The 15,354-nt window shown below is 29.6% G+C and overlaps 1 protein-coding gene across 1 annotated transcript in view; it reads right to left on the bottom strand.

Moving 5' to 3' along the window:
- Nucleotides 1–63: 63 nt before the first annotated feature.
- LOC107454707 (dynein axonemal heavy chain 7) overlaps nt 64–15,354 on the bottom strand; it is a 127,184-nt gene continuing 111,893 nt past the window's right edge. Inside the window, exons 57-61 of the mRNA XM_071187076.1 lie at nt 13,586–13,790; nt 9,818–9,955; nt 8,291–8,382; nt 2,825–2,929; nt 64–297 (exon numbers count right to left, since the gene is read on the bottom strand). Coding sequence (XP_071043177.1) covers nt 144–297; nt 2,825–2,929; nt 8,291–8,382; nt 9,818–9,955; nt 13,586–13,790 — 694 coding nt within the window. The 3' untranslated portion in view covers nt 64–143. The remainder of the gene's footprint in view (nt 298–2,824; nt 2,930–8,290; nt 8,383–9,817; nt 9,956–13,585; nt 13,791–15,354) is intronic.

Below are 15,354 nucleotides of genomic sequence, written 5' to 3'. Positions count from 1 at the left end.
ATAATAGGAAAATTTACTATAATTTAGTAGAAAATCAATACTCAATGCAAATAAGTCTTATTATATACTCACATCACATTTATTTTCTTTTACATGAATAAATACTAATTTACACACGGATGGTTTAAAAAAAAGGAGGGGTTTCAGTTGTCCAGTTGGCAGAGTAGTGCAGTTCCTCTTTTTATCCAATGTTCTGGTGGTTTGTCTGTAGGGAGGAGAAAATGTAGAACATAATTTGTAGAGTGACCTGTAGTTGACAAAGTGCCCCTTCTTTCACTTGTCTTATATAGTGGAGACCTTAAAAAACAACACATTTATAGAAATTGAATTACATGATAAAAAATTTCAAAGTATCTGAGAAACAGCTTTTAAATAGATATTAACAATTTCAGAAGCCATCCAAATTATTTTTAAAAATTATATAAAATACCAGAATTGTAATAACAAAGGTTTTTACCTATTCAGAGACAATTGTGCTCCGGAAAAAATCCGGATTTTTCGCAAACCGTGTTCTGGAAATCAAAGGTCCAGAAATTTCAAGAAATCATCATCCCATTTATGTATAAAAATTCTTGTATATTTTATTAAAAATATTAGAACTAGAATTTATACTTGACATTTTCATTCGTTAATATTTTTTCTGGTAAAATAATAAAAGTGATTAGAGATAAAAGTAAACATATAAAGAATTATTCATTTAAATTATGCTGCATATAATTTATTTAGAATTTCATGTTTTGAAAATATCAATGATTTAAATTTATGAAGATATTAATTTTTTGAAATGCGTCATTAATGATTTACTTAAGAAATTTTCAGGATTTTTGAGTTGGACTCACAATCACCCCTACCTATTAAATGGCATGGTTTTTAATCAAACACTATCTTGAAAAATATAAAGATCGTTACAGTATGGGGGGAAACTGATGATCTAACTCCTCGTGGTGCACTCCGGTAACATCCTAGACAGCTGAAAGATCTTTTCAGCATGCAAGACTCGCAGTAGGCCATGACTGCCTGACGAACCAACTTCACCAAATTGCCATTTTAGCGGGTTCTAATTGCCCACTTTGTGGTAGAAACGAAATCATGGACAGGAACAATGCACGGCTTCGAGTGGGGGCTCCGAGGTGAAGTGATACTGGAGCTCTTAACATCTGCCAATGGGACATTGACATTTTTCTCTTATTATGTTCTTTTTTATTCTTGTTTTTTGTTAACCTTATACAGGGTGGGTGCGTATCCAAATCTTTCAACAAAAAATAAGCACTTTTTAAGCACTATATACATTAACAAAATGCAAAATAATTTTCAAAGACTTCACATGATCATAATAAAATAATTAGCTTCTGACAAAGAACTCTTTTCTTCATCAAACATGTAAAATGATTGTCGCTTTAATACGCTATAGACCGATGGTACGCCGAAATGAATTGTTAAAATGTTGAATGTGAAAAGCACGCTTTTGCTTAATATGTGGCGAAAATCGACATGATAACGAAAAAAAATCTCATGTTTGAAAAGAAAAAAATAAGCACTTTTTAAATACACCCAATGAAAAAAGCACCTTTAAGAGCTTTTTCAAATATCGAAAATAAGCACTTTTTAAAAAGGCTACGCATCATATTATAAGAGTTAGCCATTGGAAATAATAAAAAAAAATCATTACACTATAGAGGTGCAGCCACTGACCAAAATTTTTAACTTAACTAAAATTTTGATTAAATTATTTTTTTTTTTTTTTTTTTTTTTTTTTTTTTTTTTTTTTTTNTTTTTTTTTTTTTTTTTTTTTGCTTAACAAAGGGTTAAACTAATATTCTGAATTTTAACAATCACCCAAAAATAAAAATTACGACAGTTAAATCATATTTTTTAATTCCATTGTGAATTTTACATTGGCTTCAAAAATTTGTCACGTGATATCAACAGAATGCAAAAACTTAATAAAAAATGTGCCAAGATACATTTTTTTCTTAACACAATGAGACAACTAACTTCTCTTTGGAGTGACGGCATAGGTAAAAATGTTTTATAGTTTGTCAAAGTAAGAACTCCCCTAGCCATTCATGTAGAGGTACAACTATTTCAAGTTTGGGTGTGGGGTCACTGTTTAGAACAGGTTTTGGCTCGGTTCAGCAAGAGAAAGGGAACCTTTTTCTTCGGTCTATTGTGTTAGACCTAGAGTAAAGAGAAACTACTCTCCCAGAAATGCGCTATTCTTGTTTCCATAGCAGCAGATGGCCTCAGACGTGGCTGGGGGAGTTCTTACTGTAGACAAACTATAGCATGAATTTTTGAATATAGTCTTGTTTAATGTAAAATTGCTCGCATTTCATAACTCTAATTTGTTTAAGACTGTATAAATTTGAAACAAAAGTAAATGAAAGTACTGATGCTTCCTGGGTAGTTAGTTCTTATTCTTGTTTTTAATTTTGAAACTGCCTGATTATTCCTATATGTTTTATTTTATACATGAAAATATAATTTTTCCGAAGATAGAACATTTGAATCAACATTCCTACCATCGACATAGAATGAACAATTATACAGTTTGCTTTCATCTTCGTTTAAAAATTTATTAATTTTGTAATACCAAAACTTTTAACGCATTGTTTAAATGTAAATTAGTTTGGAAATTAGAAAAACGTTACTAGTTATGTAGCCATTTTTACAATAACAAGGTTTGTAAATATGCGATTTCACTTTTATTTGAATTTGAAAATATATGGGCATTCTATTCTAATTTATATTTTGTAAACAACAAAAATCTTGGAATTTAGGCATGTGTGATTATGTGTGCATTTTTTACAAAAAAAGTTCTCACTTGTAGCGTTGCCCTTCCACTATGTTTGCTTTCATGTCTGGTAGAAGCCAAATAATAGGCATAGAATATGAGAGAACTTTAGGATCTTGTTCAGCTAATAGATTTCTGTAGGAAAAGTAAACAGTGTTTAAACTATTATTGATTACTTGGAAAATAATTATCTAAAGTATTCATTTAAAGGATAAAATTAACTTGTGATAAAATATTTTAAAAAATGGACATATTAACACAGAAAAAAAAAAGTTAAAAATATATCAACAATTTTTGATAGGCTTTGCAATTATAATCAGTGTTATATATTGAATATCTATTAATTCAATTCCTACTATTAGTTCACTATATCTTGTTCAAATTTTCAATTGTTAATAAAATACTTTTAATTCTTCCACTCAAGTTAAAATCTATTTTTTGAACTCGTAGTGGATGACACTTGATGTTAATACAGTGTTTTCAAATATCAATTCATTAATTAAATTTAATTAATTCAAATTTCATATGGGAGAAAATTTTTTAAAATTATTTAATAAAAAGTAACTAAAATAAAAGTTTTCTTTATTGACCCAAGCAGAAAGAACATTTACAAAAGTTTGTTCGGCTAACTAATTTACATACACAAATTTTATACACCTTTTTTTTATTTGTATATCACCGATTGTACAAACAGCACTTAAAGAATCAGCCATGAGGGCAGAGGGTCAACTGACATGATGTAGCCACCTGGGTTTTGATTTTTGGGGCGAGGCTTGAAACTTACCCAGTTTCAGATAAGTGGGTGATAGCTTCTCTTCTATATAATAGCGGTTCTATGTATATGGAAAGCTGACCACTAACAGAGTGGCCACATCTGGGAAAATTTAAAAAGTGGTAGAAAAATATTAGAGAAACAAATAGATTTTACTTATTCCTATTTAATTCTATCTATATTTGTAAATTAAAGGAAAAATATTTCGATGATACAACTGACCTAAAAGTAAAGAGAAAATTAAAATTATCAAAATTTTCAACAGCCTTAAGAAATATTCGTTACCACTATATTTTTTTTGGGTTGCAGCAACACACATCATGTCATTAGTTGTGAAGTTGTCAGAAGTTGATTTAGGGGTTAAAAATTTAATAAAAAACATTCAAAACTATGACATCATTATTAAGGTTAGAGCAAAGGCTGGAAATTAGAGCAAAGGCTGGATTAATTACGTAGGTACTTTATTTATGTTGCACTACAGCTGCACAATGGTTATTGGCAACAGTCTTAGAAACATCCCAGAGGATGATCTGAAGAAATGCTATCGCAATTTTGATTCTCTGCATAGGGAATGGCTCCCCTGCTTTGGTAGCCCGACAACCTAGGCATGAAGTCGAGCACTTTACGCACCATTGGTCCCTACGCAGGATGATCAAAGTGGTCACCCACCCGCTTACTGACCGCAGCCATGTTCTACTGGGATTGTCTGATGTCTTTACGATTAGTCCACTGCGGGATCAAAGGCTGGATTAAAATAACTTAGAAGTAGTTCGAATATTACATTATATATTTGTAAATTGTTTATAACTTATAACTGAATTTTCTAAAATAATAATAATAATAATAAAAATACAATATATACAATCAGAATATTGTTATTCTCATTGATGTACAGTCCGCAAAAAAAAATATCACCCTGAATAACTTTCGTTCTAATGATCGGATTTTCACGAACTAAGTGTCAATCTTAATGGTTCCTGGGGGTGACTTCAAATATGCTAATTAATTAGTGCTAACTATCAATTAAGTTACGAAATCAGACACAAAAACGTACTTTCTCTGAATAAACATATATTTTTCTTTACATATTTAGATTTTTAACCTTCAAAATATAGGGGGTAGCCGCAATCTGGGAAATATGGTCCCCATAGTTTGGTCAGGAGAGCGATCCAAAGTTCGCACCCCTTAATGTTAATTTCACTTTTTACGTTTTTAGTCATATTTTTTAAACTATAAAAGCAATTCAAAGAAAATTGCACCCACTCATTAAACTCATTTACCCAAAGATAATTTCATGAAAAAAATAATTTTTAATAATTATTAATTATTTCTTATTATTTAATTAAATTCAGGATGATAAAATTTTTAATTATAAGGAATGAATTTTTTTATACCATATTAATCTATATATTTTTCAATTGAAAAATCTAAAGTTTCAACTGTTTTTATTTATTAGAAGCTGAGAAAAATTAAAATTAATTATTTTTAAAAAAATAATTTGACGACAATAAAGAAATAATTAAATGGGGTGATTAATATTAAAATGTGATAAATTTGCGAGGAACTTGACTTCGCACGTGTAGCATAAAATTTCATTCATATTTTTTTTGCTAATAATCATTTGCTAATCTTTTTATTTTTATTTCTTTCAAACTATAAAATTTTTTAGTCGTTTAATAATTTATTTGCAATTTTGTAAAGAAATTTGAATAAAACATTTTGAATAAAAAACACTTTATTCAACGAATGTCTAACTTTATTAAAGTGTGCTTCTGATAGAATATGATTATACACCAGATTGTGCTTATTTAATGTGATTATTTTTTATTTTTTGACTTTGTTTTGCAGTAACAGATAAATTTTAATAATATACATACGTATACATAGATTTGGAATAATATATTTATCAATTTCTTGAATATATATTTTATAAATATTAATAAAAATATGTAGTCAACATTTTTAAGCATCTCTCACAAAACGCAAATTTCTCAACATCTTATAGGGTAAACTAACCAATGAAGGAACACTTAAGCTTAGCTTGTCTTTGAAAAAAAATTCAAAACTTGTAATTTTAACTAAATGATGGTGTCAATATTAATGCAAATTATGTAAAAAAAATTTAGATAACTGACATAATAATGTTTTAAGCATTTGGTGGTTTAAATAATAAGTATTAAGATAACCAAGTGAAGGAACAGTTCTTACCAGTGAATAAACACATAAATTTTCCAGTGAATGAACACTTAATTTTGAGAATGTTTGATGCTCGTTAGGAATCCATAGGCCACACAAATGTCTAAAAACAAGATTTTTTTTGGAATTACAACATATAACCACAGTTAACTTGGAAAATGTAACTTTTTTTTTCAGTCATGGAATGGAAAGTAAAATATGGATAATACTTATGGAACCAATTGTTTTTGCAACTAACAATGCCTCAAGAGGACTTATCTCAAAATCAGTTTTCAAGATACTTTCATTATCAATGTTAGTTGTATCAGCTTCAGTGCCAAGATTTGATTAACCAAATGTTCTTTTTGAAATAAATTCCATATTGAGAAAAGCACAGGCTATTGGATATTTGGGAGATTAAACTTTTCTGTCAATGTTCCCTTAAAAATTTGCAACATAACTTGTGAAATTTCCTTCTCAAGCTTCTGAAGACATAGAGCATCGTTACTCTCGAAGCATGTGTTTTGTTGATAAGCTGTCTTGCACATTAATTTTCCCACCATTTCCCGTCAGGACATTAAAGACTGCAATAAGATAATAATTTAGCTAATTATTGGCACAAAAGCGTGCAAAGAAATTTTCCATTCAAGCTTTTATTATTATATTTAGTCAGTAAACATAGTTTATTAAGGTGTCTAAGGTATGATGTAATAACTAATTACTACATTTATAAAGATAAATAATAAANAAATAATTAATAAATTATTATTATAATTCTTTAAATAAATTTAGCAATTAAATTTGCATTCTGAAATGAAATTGCTACAGGAACTATTCATACAACATTTAACTGAAATTTAGGTATCCTCTATGTTGCAGAACTACTAATTATCCATGTAAAATCACATTTCACACATACTGCTCATTCACTGGTTAGAAGTTGTTTTTTGTATTTTTAACATAATTTTGATGTATAATATGTCAAAAGGTACAAGAAAATTAAAATTTTTCTTTTATTTTCATTAACTTGAAAAAATCCCAGTAAAGGAGCACTTGGAAACATAGTAAAGGAACACACACTTCTTTGGTTTTTCATCGTTTTGTAATCCAGTTAATAAACACCCTCTAATCTCAGTACTTGCTTATGTTATGATGCTTAAAATAAATAAAACGTAACTTCCACAACCATATTTTGAATTCTTTTTTTCACAATGAAAAAAAAAGCATTATTATATGCAATTAATTGTACTTCAAACGGATAACTACAAACACTGACCTTATAATTTTGTCAAAGAAACAAGGCGTTGAACAGATACTAACAAATTCAAAACTTTTTCCAGAGAAGACTCTAAGACCAAGTAACTCAATGCATTGTTAGATGACTTCCTATTGTTAGGTAGTAAGCTACTGTTACCAATCAATCTAACTTCAAACGCTTAAAATCTTATTTTTAAAAAATATCTATAAATGTTCCTTCACTGGTTGGTTTACCCTATATCGTGTTAATCTTAAAAGAAATTTCCGGGAGTGTTTCGCAGAACTATTTTACCAACTATTCAATTAAATTTTAACATTTTTAAAAATCTTATTCTTTACCCTTTTACGTTTATTATTTCTTCAGTAATATACAAATCAATTTTTTTTGTACTTTAATTTAGGTTTTCCTTAAAGTAAAGTTCCTTTTTAAATTATAGTCAAGTTTTTTTTAAAAAGAATTATTGTCTGCTAGCTAAGAATAAAACCTTGTTAAGAAATGAAAAACGTTCTGCTGTTTAAAATTATTTAATGCAAAACAGCTGATTATTTACTAAGCATACTATTTTTTTTTGAAAAAAGAATATAAATTAATGATTGTCTTTTTTTAGTTTCTTGTGACTTCAACATAGATTATCTAAAATAGTGTTGATGTTTTATAAGTCACTACAAAGAGTATTTATAGTGATTTCGTAACTTAATTAATAGTTAGCACTAATTAATTAGCATATTTGAGGTCACCCCCAGTAACCATTAAGATTGANATGTAAGCATGTTAGAATTATAGTCAAGTTTTTTTAAAAAGAATTATTGTCTGCTAGCTAAGAATAAAACCTTGTTAAGAAATGAAAAACATTCTGCTGTTTAAAATTATTTAATGCAAAACAACTGATTATTTACTAAGCATACTATTTTTTGTGTGAAAAAAGTATACAAATTATTGATTGCCTTTTTTTTGTTTCTTGCGACTTCAACATAGATTATCTAAAATAGTGCTGATGTTTTATAAGTCACTACAAAGAGTATTTATAGTGATTTCGTAACTTAATTAATAGTTAGCACTAATTAATTAGCATATTTGAGGTCACCCCCAGTAACGATTAAGATTAACACTTAGTTCGTGAAAATCTGATCATTAGAACGAATTTGATTCGTTCTAATGATCAGAGTGTGATTCGTTTTTTTTTTCCTCGTTTTTTTTCTCTTTTTTTTTGCGGACTGTACATAGATATTCATGAATGAAAGTAATGGTACTTTTAATTGCTGACAGAAACAATACTATAGTGAGTATTTACCTTTTTATATCCCACTTTGCACCATCTAAGAATAAACCAATGATGTAAACACCATCATCAGGTGCAGTATCTGAGGCCTCAGCTCTCAAGACCTACACAAAATAAATTATTTATGAATTATAGAACTTCAATGTTAAGCATATAGTGCAGCTTTGAGGAGAACTTCTCTAGATTAAAAGTCTGCGGCTGTCTGCTACTATGGTAACAAGCGATAACACATTTCTAATGGGGGTGATATTGAGAAAAGAAGGTGTCGATTGGTTTACTCATGACAACCTATGCATAGATTAAGACAAAACTATTCACCCCACACCCCTATTCGAAGTGTCCTATCCTCGTAACCATAGTACCTGCCACGATGCGAGACGGATTTCTGGAGGAGTTCTCCTGAAAGCCGCACTATATAGATGGCTGACTGAATGTAAACAATAACAAGCTTCCAAATACAAGAAGAAAATCAGAAAACTTTTCGTTTATGTTATGTTTACGAGGTGATGGGTGAACAGGTTTAATATTCTAAGAAGTTTTATTATTGTGATTTGTGTTTAAATTTTTGCATAGTTTTACCACTCATAAGAGTTTTCTGTAATTTATAAATTCTAATAGGCTATGGGCCTAAAATAAATTCAACAAAATTAATATCACATCATAAAAAAAAGTGTGAGGTTACCCATGTTTTGAATGTTATCCCTGATCTTGCTATATTTGTGTAAAAAAGTACCGTTTGTTATTTTTTGGGCAGCATCATAGCAAGCGTGTGCAATCTTCCAAATTCATTTGTTGTTTGTTTCATTGAAACTTAGATTGGAAGAATGTTTTATACTGAAAACACTATAACAGGGTGCGTATCCAAATCTATCAACAAAAAATAAGCACCTTTCAAGTACTTCTTAAGTAGTATATGCATTAACAAGATGAGAAATAATTTTCAAAGACTTTACATGATCATGATAAAATAACTAGTTTCTGACAAAGAACTCAAACAAAGAATATCAGACGGCGGAAAATGAAGCCTGAAATTGAGAATATCTTGCAAAGTGCAGCAGAGTTTCACATAAGAGTGCAATAATCTCACAGAACCCAGCTCAGTAGACGCACATGCGGACTCCCAAGTATTTTATCAAACCTGTAAAATGATTGGCGTTTACATACGCTGTGGACCGATGGTACGCTGAAATAGAATGTGGTTGAAAGAATCGTGAAAACGTTGAATAGAACAATGCGGCGAAAATCGACTGGGTAAAGAAAAAAAATCTCATTTTCGAAAAGGGAAAATTAAGCACTTTTTAAAATCAAGCAATGAAAAAAGCACATTTCAGGGCTTTTAAAATTCAAAAATAAGCACTTTTTAAAAACGCAATGCACCATGAAGAACGCTTTATACTGAAAACACTATGAGTATAATAATATTGGATGGTGCGGTTCAATTGAATCATTGACTAAGTCTTATGCTTTAAATTCATAAATGGAATTCATGAATTCCTTTAAATTCTTATAAAATACATATATATTTATCTATACTCTTACCACATATTCAAAAGCTAGTTGGTCAATGGGTATTTTGTATTTCCTTGCGTAGTTCTGCATGGCACCTGTCAGAAAAGCCTGAGTGAAATAAAAGCCAGATATCCAAAACACAGGTGGCTTTCCATTGTCATACCAGTTCTTAAAGAAAAGAAGAGAAACAATAACAATTATACTAAAGTAACAAATAAACCATTTGACAGAACAAATGTTGTCAATAAAAACAATAATAAGCTATCTATTAAACCAGGGGGATGGGTAAACTTTTTTGGTCGAGGAGAAAAAATCGAGAAAAATAAGTTTGGTGGGCCGAGTAAAAACTTCTAAAATAAAAATAATAAATAAAAAAACGATATACAAGTTTTAATTTAAATATTTAGTGAGAAGAATGAAATTGCGATTTCATGTTCTTAAAAAACTGCTACAGCTTTATTGCAGATAAGACATACTGGTTCATCTTTCACAACTGTAAAAAAAATGTTTCCAAGTCCATTTATCATTGAACGCATGGCACCCTGAATCAACTTAGCGTTTTTTAGTAGCTATTTTTGAGTTGAAAAATTTTACAAATAACTCAAACAAGTACTAGCTGTTTTATACATTTAATAATTTTACCATTATTTACAATGAGGTTATATGTGCAATGTTTCCATATGGAATAAATAATGTTAGAACTCGCTTCGACAGAAAAATCCGCTCATCGGAGCTTGAAATGCGCAGTCTGCCACACGTGAAGTACAATTCAACTATATTAGATTCCATATGTCTGCTCCATATGAAAGACAAACACTCGTTGGAGCCAATCTACAGCTATTCTAGAAAGAGCTTCAGCTTTCAGCATTTTACCATTTGAAGCTATTTCCATCAATTTATGTTTTGTAAAACAAGTATAGAGAAAGTAAAAAGGTCATCAGTACTCAGTCAAAAAAAGAAAGAACAAAAATCGCTTTAAACAAGACAAGAAAATGGATGTATATTGTTTATATTCGCCAGAGATCGGAAAGTTAAAATTCTATCCGCGGGCCAGATAAAATCTTCCGTCGGGCCACAGTTGGCCCATCCCTGTATTAAACTATCTATTAAGAAAGTTAAAAGTCATCTCACAAAGGTGGTTTCTTTCTTCTAAGAAAGACAATCTTCTAAGTACATGTAAACAAAAGTTATCATATTCCTTTAGGAGTTGGACACAAGAGCGTTGATGTAGGGTCAAGGCAGAAGTATGATAAGCAGGATATTCTTTATTATAAACTATAGGTGTCTGTTAGTATTTATCCCATTTTACAGCCCACAGACAAAAAATGACTTACTTCACTTTTTAGTTTGAAATAAACAATCTACCAGATGAAATTCCTTGTTTATATTTGAATAAATATTTGATAGTATATGGATATTTTATTTTATCCGTCGTTGAACAGACGACCCAATTTTGGGTTTACGACTAATAATAACCAACTCCCTAGCCTTGTAATTTTGAACCAATCCAGAAAACAAGGAAACTCCTGGATCAGTGCCCCCAGAAATATTGATTTGCTATGGGAACATGCAGGACTTTGCGACTCCACAGATTTAATGTGCATCAGTCACCATTTACTACACGGGAAGTCTTCGGTTGGCGGGTATCGAACCCACCGACTCTTGGACATGGGCCCAGTGCCCTGCCAACCAGGCTATCCCGGCCTTCGAACACTGGTATATGGAGTAATAAAAGTCGAGACAGAAACAAAGACTTATTTTGGTAACTGAAATTTTTTAAAACAGTTGAGCGTCCAGCATATTTGGTGCCCTGAGCCCCTTTTTCCCATGGTTTAGCATGTAACTATAGTATCAGGGAGTATTTAGTTATAGTGCACCTGAAGTAAGGTGATTTGTACCTAGAGAACAGGTACAGGGTACATATGTGAGATTTTTGTACTTTTTTGAAGTATAGATTATAAAAATTTTTATAACAGTCAACTGAGTAATGCTAATCGCTTTTATAATAGTGCCTGAAAAATATTCAATTTTATGTTACTGTTTGCAGAAATTTTAGTAGCTTTTTTTCAAAAATGTAAGTATATTGCATTTAAAAATTTACTTCTTTTATGACCCTTGCAAATAATAGATCAAATAATGTTTTAGCAATTGAACATTGATTCTTTCTTTATAATAAATATTGTAAATCAACAACGTCTAATAAAAAGTATTTTTATTTTTTTTAAATACTACTTAAAACACCCTCAATGCAGTGTGTGACCTCAATGTTAAAATCATTTTCGTTTAATGGCATGTTAATACTCCTTTCATAACTACCTAATTTAACATGGATTTTTAGTTTTGAAAGTTCAAACAACAAGCAACCGTAAATAATAACTTAATACTACCAAAATAAAATTATTTTGAAATTTTTTAATGATAAACCTTGTTTTCTGGAATACATTAATGAATATAACTAGTTTTGGTGATGTATGATTTTATTTGCCATCCTTAGCAATACAGTCTAGATAAAATCTTTTTCTGAATTACTTAATTCCTTGGAACATTTAACACTAAACATTCCAACACTTAATATATACCTAATTCTACCATAGCCGGTCAAATGACCGTACTTTATGTTTCTTGATGGAATGTATGAAATATGGATGTTAGGAAGGAAATAAACTTTAGGAAGGAAATAAATTTTTTAAGAAGGAAATAAACTTAAAAAAACTTTATTGTAATTAAACAAAATTGTATATTGCCAATTCTTATGTATTACAAACACAAAGAATAAGAGTTTTTGCTCAACGCATTTTTGACATTATAGGGTGTTTCCATTGTACCTTTTCCACAAGCATATTTCTTCTAATTATCATTATTTCTATAATTCTTATAATTATTCTCATAATATTAAGAATATATAAGAATTATAATTCTTATAATTAATATTATTTCTTCCAAGAACTTGTGCTGTCTTGATTGTTTCGACATTTTTCTGGGTAAAAAGTAACAGCTAGTTAGAAATGAAGTAAAGCTATCAAAATTAAATACTAGCTACTTACTCAAAGTAATTAGTTTTTGTCACTTTTTCTTACACAAAAATGCTAACATAAAATTTTAGGTACTTTCTTGAAAATTGAATTCACAATTATTTTGATTAAACTCACTACGCAACAGTCTTTGCAGAAACGTGCAACTAATCAAATACAATGCGTTGAACACGCATTACATCATCATTTCTGATCCGATAACCTTATAAGACAATTAACTGTTCTCCCGGTCATATGACCGGTTATGGTAGAAATAGGTATAAGACAAGTACTATTCTGACCAAAAAAAAAAAAAAGAATATTAACTGTATAAAAGTCACAAATGTGCAAAAACGATAAGATGAAAAGCGCATTTTCGATGCAAAAGTTCTTAAACGGTCATTTGGCCAGTTTCGTGTTAAATAAATTGATAAAATTTATTCGAAAAAAATAAATAAAAATAATAAATAAAGCATAAAGAATCCTCATAGTTAAACAAAGAAGTATAACAAGTAAAGGATTGTGTTACAGAGTAGAAATGTGTGCCCCTTGGCTTGGGAACACATTTTGTTGAATCCTGCATTGTGTTATTTATCAAACAATATTGTGTGTACAATATTGTGTGATAAATTAACATTGATATCAAATGTTTTAATGTGTTTTAGCTGTTTTAAAAAGATTTATAAAAAAATGTAACAAAAATTACTTTTTGGTGCTAATCTTGGTGATAAAAATTACCGCCAAATAGGGACACCTAATTATAAATTTTTACCAAAGGTTTTCATACTTGTAAAAACTGCAATCTCTGCAAGAAATCATTGATGTAGCTTCCCAGGGGTTTCAGTGACGGGTAAGACGAAGAAGCCCACATGACTGGGAGTCGTCCAATCAAAAGACTTCCTGTTAAAGCTTCCAGTTCTGAAGACATCACGATCATGCCTTTTAAGGCTTTTTGTAATTGTAACAGAGATGTACGGATAACTGTAAGCAGCCTGAAATTGAACAATAATTCACATTAGTTGAGTTAATGATTGAACCTATTTAATAAAATAACATAATCACTTAGAAAACTGTGAGGTAGTGCACAAGTTGAAAAGCAAATAGTGCTATTAATTAAAATTTATTTTCTCTGACGAAGTTTCAACAATACTGTTGATTGAATGAATGAACATCTTTATTAATTATTAACATTGATTGATTTGCATCATGCACAAATCTTAGCCTGTTCTCTAAAGACGTTTTTAAAAATAAAAACAAGTTTTGTGTATGATAATAAACATATTAGATAAAGGAAAATTTTTTATTTTGAAAGGAGTCACAAATCTGTAGAGCATGAAAAAAAATAGATGTTCAGTTTCAAATTTTCTTAAAAAAATACATAAGAACCCTTATAAAGAGATATATTTTACTTGTGAAATTATACAACATTACATTAAGCAACATTTTGAGATAAAAATATTTTGTTGCAATTATTAAACTGTAAGAAAGTTATGGTATTTTCTTTTAAAATAAGTTATATATTTACTTTTAAAACTAATTTAATGTAAAACTGTGTTCATAATTACAAAACAACTATTTAAAATTCTATAGCAATATTAAGAATAACTTTTCACACAATTGCTAAAAAATTTCTTGCGTGATAACCAAAAGTTGAATGACCACTGTTGAACTATTAACAAGCAAAGGTTGAATGAGAATTTTAAAAACATGTAATTTGGCGATAAAATTGCAATAATAACCCAGCAAAATACTTGGTTTAAATTCTAACCTAATAGAATTGAAAACTTAATATGTTGAACCAAACGTTTTTTGACTTAATGAAATAGTAATTACAATGTAAATGAAGTCTAATTTAATGTAAAACTAAGCTCATAATTATGCAAACAACTATTTAAAAGTCGATAGCAATATTAAGAGTTAACTTTTCACACAGTTGCTAAATAATTTCTTGGGAGACAAATATTAGCAACCAAAGGTTGAATGAGAATTTAAAAAACTATGTCATTTGAGGATAAAGTTGCAATAATAACCCAGCAAAATACTACATTTAAATTCTAACCTAATTGAATTGAAAACTTAATCTGATGAACCAAATTTTTTTTTTGTTGACATAATGAAATAATTTTGGTATTTTTTATATAAATAATTTTTATTGGGTGAACAATCAAATTTCCATCGTTTTCTATCAAAAATTAGCAGTTTATTGTAAAAAACCGTACATTATCTTTTATTGAAAGTATTCTCCATCATTCTGGGAGCATTCGGATACCACATTGTACGAACTCTTCATCTTTTTAGGATATCCACAAATCGACCCATTCCTTGGTTTCTTCAAATGATATAAATTTCTGGGGTGACAGACCATGTGCCATCGACTGGAATAGGTGATAACCTGAAGGGGCAAGGTCTGGCGAATACGGCGGGAGGGGTAGGACTTCCCATTGAAGTGTTTCTGCATAGCAAAATCAATTTTCATGCAAAATCGACATTCAAGGTCTCTTGGCTTCAGTTCATATGAAACCCAACTTCCTTGTTTATGGATCATTTTAAACGACG

The sequence above is a fragment of the Parasteatoda tepidariorum genome, chromosome 10 (genome assembly GCF_043381705.1).
Source record: "Parasteatoda tepidariorum isolate YZ-2023 chromosome 10, CAS_Ptep_4.0, whole genome shotgun sequence".
Taxonomy (NCBI): Eukaryota; Metazoa; Arthropoda; class Arachnida; order Araneae; family Theridiidae; genus Parasteatoda; species Parasteatoda tepidariorum.
Note: the sequence above shows the minus strand (reverse complement) of the source record. Positions and strands in the feature narration are given on the sequence as shown.